General features: G+C 60.6%; 1 protein-coding gene across 1 annotated transcript in view; it reads left to right on the plus strand.

The window, feature by feature from the left end:
- Mapk11 (mitogen-activated protein kinase 11) overlaps window positions 1–5897 on the plus strand; it is a 10872-nt gene extending 4975 nt beyond the window's left edge. Inside the window, exons 2-12 of the mRNA XM_010634489.3 lie at window positions 1796–1969; window positions 2219–2277; window positions 2362–2473; window positions 2664–2693; window positions 2762–2809; window positions 2877–2991; window positions 3302–3373; window positions 3570–3649; window positions 4086–4164; window positions 4251–4424; window positions 4643–5897. Coding sequence (XP_010632791.1) covers window positions 1796–1969; window positions 2219–2277; window positions 2362–2473; window positions 2664–2693; window positions 2762–2809; window positions 2877–2991; window positions 3302–3373; window positions 3570–3649; window positions 4086–4164; window positions 4251–4424; window positions 4643–4722 — 1023 coding nt within the window. The 3' untranslated portion in view covers window positions 4723–5897. The remainder of the gene's footprint in view (window positions 1–1795; window positions 1970–2218; window positions 2278–2361; window positions 2474–2663; window positions 2694–2761; window positions 2810–2876; window positions 2992–3301; window positions 3374–3569; window positions 3650–4085; window positions 4165–4250; window positions 4425–4642) is intronic.
- Window positions 5898–7885: the final 1988 nt, after the last annotated feature.

Raw genomic sequence — 7885 nt, forward strand, 5'->3', positions numbered from 1 at the left:
GGCAAGGGGTGGCGGCTGGGGCAGGGAGCCTCGCGTGGGGCGCGGTCCCCCACGGGAGTGGCAAGGGGTCCCACACGGAGAGGACCCGCGTGGGGAGGGGTCCGCCCTGCCTCCACCCGGGCCTGTGCGCCACGGCGAATGAATGGGAGGAAGGTGTGCGCGGGAAACTTTCCTTCCCAGGGGGCTCCCCCGAGGGACCCTCACTGGGAGAGAACCTGGGGCTCACAATGGGGCCAGGCCCTGGGTAGCCACACTGGGTTCTCTCAGACCAGGGCCAGATCGTCCCCGGGGGCCTAGCGGTGCCCCCCACCCGGGCAAGTGCTATTGTTTGGAAGCGTCCAGCAGAGGTAGTCGGGACCCCTCCCCTAGGATGGCTTTCTGCGGGTCCCGCCTCCGCACCACTTTTCTAGGCGACTCAGACTCCACACCCGGGTTAGTCCTGAGCAAAGACGCCTGCCTTTCCCCCTGCAATCCCCGGGGGGGAGTCTATAGCCACCCCAATTTTGCCCCAGCCAAAGGTGCTCCCAGAAAGGAGCTGGGTCCCCACGACCCATAGGATCTTCAGGCGTCACCTCAGACTGGGGTTAGGCCTCTGCCACCCGCACTTAGGCTGGAGGGCTGATGCAGTCTCATTTTGCAACTGAGTTGTTGGCAGGGTGGTTGTTCAAGGGTGTGGATGTCGAAAAGGGGACCCCAGAATTGTGGGGTTGCTTAGGAGGCCAGTGGCAGGTGGCTGCTGCTAGAGATGGGCATGGTGGGGCCAGAAAGGCAAAGGTGTCAGGGGTGTCTGAGGAGTGGGCTCCCTCAGACCCCTGGAGGCCAAGCTGGTGGGGCATGCCTGCCACCAGAACCCCAGGCAGGCCAGGGCAGCTGAAAGAGACCAGGAGAGCAGGAAGCCACAGGGACAATGTGACAGTGGCTAGTGAGGACTCACCTCCGGGCTGACAGTCTGGGAGTCCCCAGTGAGGCCCAGGTCTCTCTCTGCATCCCTGGTGTTGTTTGCTGCGGGTCACTGCTTTGGTGTGGGGGTATCTCCTGGTCACTTGACAACAGACTCAGTAGGGCAAAAGGACCCTCTGTCCCACATCAACAGGCAGGCCCTCATCCCCCAGCCCAGCAGTCACTTGGACCCTGCTAGCTCTCGGCCATGGCTGAGATGGTGGTTCATTCCACCACCCTCTGGGCCCCAGCGCAGAAGACAAGCAGGAGGGACAGAGGGACATGCCATCACCCCCTTCACAGCTGCATCCTGATCCTGATGCAGTGGGACTAGAGGAGGGTGGGGGATCTTGTTCTGTTTGCCTTCAAGGAGGATGTCATTGAGGATGGATAGGAAGCCCACAGACAAGGAGAACAGCCCTGGGGAGTGGGCCCAGAGGCCCCCTCAGCTGGCCAGATCTTTCTGTCCGGGAGGAAAACTACAAAGGAGGGTGCAACTAACACCTATAAGCTGGATGTCGTGGCTCACGCCAGTATTCCTAGCTACTCTGGAGGCTGAGACAGGAGGATCCTTGCAGCCAACCTGGGCAGCATAGCGAGACCTCGGCTCAAAAACACCACCTCTGGCCGGTCTCCTCAGTATTCTGAAAATGCAGATCCATTGGGCTTACGGGCTTTGAAAGTGCTCTGGAACTCCTTAGTGAGACTCTTGGGTCCAGGGGGTGCACGGGGTGAGCGGACCAGTCATGTTCCACACCGGGCCTCACTGTAAGTGGGTCTCACAGAACAAGAGACGCCCCAGGGAGCGTGTGGAGGGGTGTTTGTGGAGCAGACATTGAGCCTGGGGGCTCGCTAGGCTCAGCTTGCTCCCACGCCCACGCTGTCTCTCGGGCCTTGCAGTTCAGCCTACGACGCGCAGCTGCGCCAGAAGGTGGCGGTGAAGAAGCTGTCGCGCCCTTTCCAGTCTCTGATCCACGCGCGGAGGACATACCGCGAGCTTCGGCTGCTCAAGCACCTGAAGCACGAGAACGTGAGTCCGCAACCCGCGGGGTGGGTGGGTCTTTGGGCGTGCCCAGGGGCGGGGTGCGTCCGAGATGACCAATGGAAAGTGGACCTATGGAGGGCGTGCCCAAAGGAGACTAATGAGTGGGTCCCTCAGGGTAAACCGCAGGGCGGAGCCAGTGGATGCATTGGTCGGTTTCTAATGGAGGAGACAAATACCACTGGCCCACCCTGGGCCATGCGTAGGGCTGAAACTGTCGGCTTCCCACCTGTGCAGGTCATCGGACTTCTGGACGTCTTCACGCCTGCCACGTGCATAGAGGATTTCGGCGAAGTGTGAGCAGCCTGGTGCACGGCTCAGGCTCTGTGGCGGGGGGGCGGGGGTGGTCCTGCCCCTGACCTGACCCGATTCCGCTGCAGGTACTTAGTGACCACCCTGATGGGCGCCGACCTGAACAACATCGTTAAGTGCCAGGCACTGAGCGATGAACACGTCCAATTCCTCGTGTACCAGCTGCTGCGCGGGCTGAAGGTGAGGGCTCGGGCTTGGGGCCAGGCCCCAGCATCTCGGGCCAGGCTCACCGTGCCTCCCCCCCCGCCCCCCCCCGCAGTACATCCATTCTGCCGGGACGCGGGCTGAAGGTGAGGGCTCGGGCTTGGGGCCAGGCCCCAGCATCTCGGGCCAGGCTCCCCGTGCCCCCCCCCCCGCCCCCCCCCCGCAGTACATCCATTCTGCCGGGATCATCCATCGGGTAGGTGCCTTCACAGGTGCGGGTCTCTGGCGGACTCCACCTGCGCTCATGCCCCACCCACCCCACAGGACCTGAAGCCTAGCAACGTGGCTGTGAACGAGGACTGCGAGCTCAGGGTGAGGGGCACTGGGGCTGGGGGGCGGTGGAGGCACCCGCAGGGCTTGAGGCCTGTGGTTCCCCCAGATCCTGGACTTTGGGCTGGCGCGCCAGGCGGATGAGGAGATGACCGGATATGTGGCCACACGCTGGTACCGGGCACCTGAGATCATGCTGAACTGGATGCACTACAACCAGACAGGTATAGTCCACCCTCAGCCTCTGCAGGCTGGGGACACTGGGAAAGTGAGGATCCTAGGGGCAGGCCTGGTTTTGAGGCACAGGCAAGATGCCTCAATTTTCGTAGGAGCCTCTAAAGCATGGTGGATGGTGGGTGGTGGGTGTCTTCTGCCCCTGGGGCCTGAGCCAACTCCTCCCTCTCTTCCAGGCTGGGTATGGAAGGGCACTTCTGTCTTTGGGCCTGGGTGTGACTGGGGGTCACTGGCTCCTCCCAGCTCCAGGGAAAGACTGAGGGTGAGCAGACTGATGCAGCCTCCCCACCTTCTTTGCAGTGGACATCTGGTCTGTGGGCTGTATCATGGCTGAGCTGCTCCAGGGAAAAGCTCTCTTCCCCGGAACTGACTGTATCCTTGGGCCAGGCAGGGGAGTGGGGTAGGCTGGAGTCTCTTTCCACAGGGTGGGGGTGGGCTCTGGACCATTCTTCTGTCCCCTACTAATTTGCCCTCAGGTCCCTGCTCTCTGTGCAGTGCCCCATGCCCCGGGGGCTGGGGGCTGGTGAAGGTCCATAGCTGGTCAGCAGGTGTTTCCTGAGCCAGGTAGACATTGACCAGCTAAAGCGCATCATGGAGGTGGTAGGCACACCCAGCCCTGAGGTTCTGGCAAAGATATCCTCAGACCACGTAAGTTTCTGCCCAGCCAGTCACCACCAGCTCCCTGCGCTGACCAGGCAGGGAGTGTGGGGCGTGGAGATGGATGGGCACCATGTGGAGAACATAGGCAGGGTGGGATAGGCCCAGACGAAGAAGATCCCAGCTCTCTCAGGGGTACAGGTGAATGGGGAGAACACTGGTGGAACAAGGGTCAATGAGGACAAAATCACAGCACCAATATCTGCTTTAGCCTTGGGGAGTGCGGTGGATGGGGAAGGGAGCGGTCTGGCCTAAGTTCCTGCAGGCCTCTGGGGCCCAGTGAAGTACTGAGCCACCATATACCAGGAGGAGTAAGTCTCTGGTCTGCCTGGCACCTGCCTGGACTGTTGGAAAGAATGAGTCCCAGCTCTCTGGTCAGGGAGGTAGGGGCCAAACAATGCCCCAGGCCCTTCTCATGTACCCCCAGGCCCGGACATACATCCAGTCCCTGCCCCCCATACCCCAGAAGGATCTCAGCAGCATCTTCCATGGAGCCAACCCCCTGGGTGAGGACTGGCCCTGGGGCTAGGCTGGGGTCTACCTCTGGCCTGAGATGTGAAGCTGACCCTTCCCACTGGCCCCCACCCTGCAGCTGTAGACCTGCTTGGGAGGATGTTGGTGCTGGACAGTGACCAGAGGGTCAGTGCTGCCGAGGCACTGGCCCATGCGTACTTCAGTCAGTACCATGACCCGGATGATGAGCCAGAAGCTGAACCCTATGATGAAAGCGTTGAGGCCAAGGATCGAACACTGGAAGAGTGGAAGGGTGGGCGCAGGGTGGGGCATGGAGAGGAGGCGGGGCCGTGCCTAGGTCCTGAGGGCTGTTTCACCTGGAGCAGGGTTTTGCCTGTTTCCTGCAGGAGACTCCCAGCATGGTCAGGTGGGGGAAGCACAGGGAAGGTCTTGGCTTTCAACTGGGTGGAGGCTGCTCCCGGAGGGAGGGGACTGTGGTGGTTTGAGCTCACCTTTCTCCTTCACTCCCAGAGCTCACCTACCAGGAAGTTCTCAGCTTCAAGCCCCCGGAGCCTCTGCAGCTGCCCAGCAGCCTGGAGATCGAGCAGTGAGACAGCGGGCAGGGCCACACAGCAGCCTGGGGGACCTGAGCTGCCCCCTTAGCCCTCAACCCTAGCCTGGGAGCTCCTGCCCTCAAGGGAGTCTACGGATGTGTGAGTGCGCAAGTGTGTGCCCACCATGTGTAAGAGTCGGAGCAGAACTCCCTGGGCCTCCTTGGTCCTCCCACCCTGTCCCAGCAACTAGGCTCTCCCTGAGACCTCACAGTGGGCGGACCTGGATGCCCAAGAAAGAGGCCTCCCTGGAACTGTGTCTATGTCCACATCTCCTCCGCCTTAGAGGGTATCTGGGGTGGGTGGAGGCCAAATGGGCCAGAATCCTGGAGACTGAAAGGGAAGGTGGTGGTTAGAGCTGCTCAGGTTGGAAGTGAGGGGCTGTCCTGGAAAGTACCAAGGTCTGCCACAAGTCGGAGAGCCACAGCAAGGCCAGTGCCCCAACAGGCTGGGCAAGATCCCTTGAGGGTGGCAAGGCAGGAACCACCACCACATGTCCAGTCAGAGCTCCCTGTAGCCCATGTTTTTGGTGCATGTTGGTACATATGTATTCCTTGTGTTTGCTGTCAGGGCAGGTGCAGGACTGTGTGCATGTGGGAGCCCCAGGGCCAGCGGCTGTGTAGCAGGAGGCCTGATCTTGGTGGCCTCACTTCCCTCCCCTACCCCCAGCTCCTCATGCCCAAAGGGTGCTGAGCCTGACCCTGTTAGGACCAGCCTAGAGCTCAGGGGCCCTGAGGCATCTGCATGAGCAAAGGCCTGGGCTTCCTCCTTGGGCACAGGAGCTATGGCAGGCTCCAGAGGACACAGTGCCAGCTGGGGGAGCAAGGGGTGCAACCTTGAGGATGCTAAGGCAGGCAGAGCACATGGGTGTGGACCTGGACACTCCACTCCTGCACCTTGGCCAAGAGCGGACAAACCTCTGCCTTCTTGCTACCTCTGACTACTGTTGTGGTCCTACAGCCAGAGACCTGGGGTGCTCTGGTATATGGGCCAGCCCTTGTCTTCCCTTCTCCCAGAATGGAGCCAACCAAGTAACCCCTGGGCCGGGACCCTGCTCGGAGACATGTTGGGGGAATGACTCATCCCTGGAGAGGGGGTGACTTCTTGCCTCCAGGGACCCAGGGAGGTCCAGATGTTAAGTGCCTGCACCAGGGATGCTCAATAAAGGGGGTACCCTCTTGCTCAGTCTGTGTCCCAGATTCCGGACTGCACCCTCATGGGCCCTGCTGCTTGGAGTGGGTAGATAGATAGATCTCCACACATCTTCAGCTGGTACGGCTCCCCAAGACCTGCACACTGTCCAGACGCTACATCTTAGTTACTTTTCTCATTTCTGAGACAAAATACCCAACACCTAAAGTTAAGTGGGGAAAGGTTTATTTAGCTCACAATTTATAGAGGTTTCAGTCTGTAATGGGCTGGCTCCAAGACAGGGTGGCTTGGCAGAGGGGCATCGCAGAGAAGAGTCATGGCGTGCACAAGCAACAAGGGACCCTAGTCTTTCTGCCCTTGTATCTTATTCAGGCTACTTAGGGAGGGTAACACTCATACTCTTAATCCTAGAGCCCTTGAGCCTAGCATTACACCTTGAATGAATTCCAGAGTCACATAGTCTAGATCCAGCCACCTCAGAAAAGGCTCTATCTATGACCACTTGAGGCTTTGGGGAACATCTAAACACAAGCCAGAATGTGGTTCTCCAGTGAGACCAGCAGCCATCTCTGGCTCTCTTGCTGCTCCCTGGGCCTGAGGCCAGGCAGGGGAGGATGAGGACAGCGGGCTCTGAGGAGCACTGGGCGTGATAGCCATTCACTGACCACACCTGCTCTGTAGGGGGGGACTCCATAGGCATGCTGGATCCTGGCCTAGATGCAGTCTTTCTCCTCAGTGGTCAGGGCAACTGGCGGTGGGGAGGGTGTCAGTTGGATTCCCATGGGAGCATAGATCTGCCCTTCCCCAGCAGCCAGAGGGAGTATCAGAAATAGCTGCTTTTTCCTTCCTGTTTAAGGACAAAAGAATTCATGGGATATCTGCTGCTCCTGCATGTTAGGCATGGGCACAGTCTGTGTATGCCCTTGTCCTGTGACTTGGACCTCCAGAGGCCTGGACAATGTGGCTGGGGGCAGCCCTGGAGACCAGGCTGGGCCAAGTTGGGTGTTTGGGCACAGGTGATAGGAACTGAACCGGGGTCCTGGCTCCACCTCAGGAGCCTGGTCTGATGCTGGCTCTGTGGGCGCTGCACAAAGAGTAAAGACAGTTTAGGGGTTTCCTATAGGGATGTGGCACAAAGGGCACAGGATACAGATGTCCCTGGCCCGAGTGACCCCAGGCTGCCTCTGCTGGCTGTCAGAGGCCGCTCCTGAATGCGCCAGTCACCCGTCACAGACCCAGGTGCAAAGCTGTCCTGGCCCAGTTTGGCTGCTGAGCTGCTGATTCATGGTGGGCAGGCGGGGCAGGGCCCCTGGGATCCTGTTACAACCAGCCCAGTGGGCTCCTGCGGTGGGCCCCACATCCCTCCTCGGATCTGTATCTGGGCTGTGGGAGGGCTGGGGGCTTTGGCCTCCAGGAGCATCTGGTCCAGGTCTGAGCCAGACCCCAGGGAGCTGCCCACCAGGAGGGCGCAGGGCCCTGGGCAGACAGCTTCAGGAGTGGGCTTTGAAGGACAGTCTGGGCAGGGGTGGGGAAGATGGTGGGAGGAGCACCCCACATGCCAGAGAGGGAGAGAGATGTGGGTATGATAGGGCCCAGGGGGACCTACAGTACCAGCCTTCTGCTCCTGGGAAGCTGGTGGGCAGCGGCCGCAGAGATGGGGCTGGGGATGTGCCCTGAGTAGAGACTGCATACTTCTTTTTCATATAGAAAGGGGGATGCCCAGGACACGGGTGCTGGGACACAGACCGACCAGCCCCAGCACTGGGGCACCCTCAGGGGTAAAATGGGGTGACTTCAGGGACAAAGGCCAGGGATGGAGCGGGGTGCCACGGGGGTGGTGTTGGGAAGGTGGCAGTGACCGCTGGACGAGGGAGGAAGCCATCCGGCTCAGGGTGTCTAGGCTGGGCCGAGTGCCCGGGAGGGGGGCGGTAAAGACGGAGCCCGAAGGGCTGGGCTAAGACCCGGGGCGGAGGTCTCGGGGTGTGGCCGGCGGGCCGAGCGCCCTCCTTAC

Source organism: Fukomys damarensis, unplaced genomic scaffold (assembly GCF_012274545.1).
Source record: "Fukomys damarensis isolate Sample0158 unplaced genomic scaffold, DMR_v1.0_HiC HiC_scaffold_19, whole genome shotgun sequence".
Classification (NCBI taxonomy): domain Eukaryota; kingdom Metazoa; phylum Chordata; class Mammalia; order Rodentia; family Bathyergidae; genus Fukomys; species Fukomys damarensis.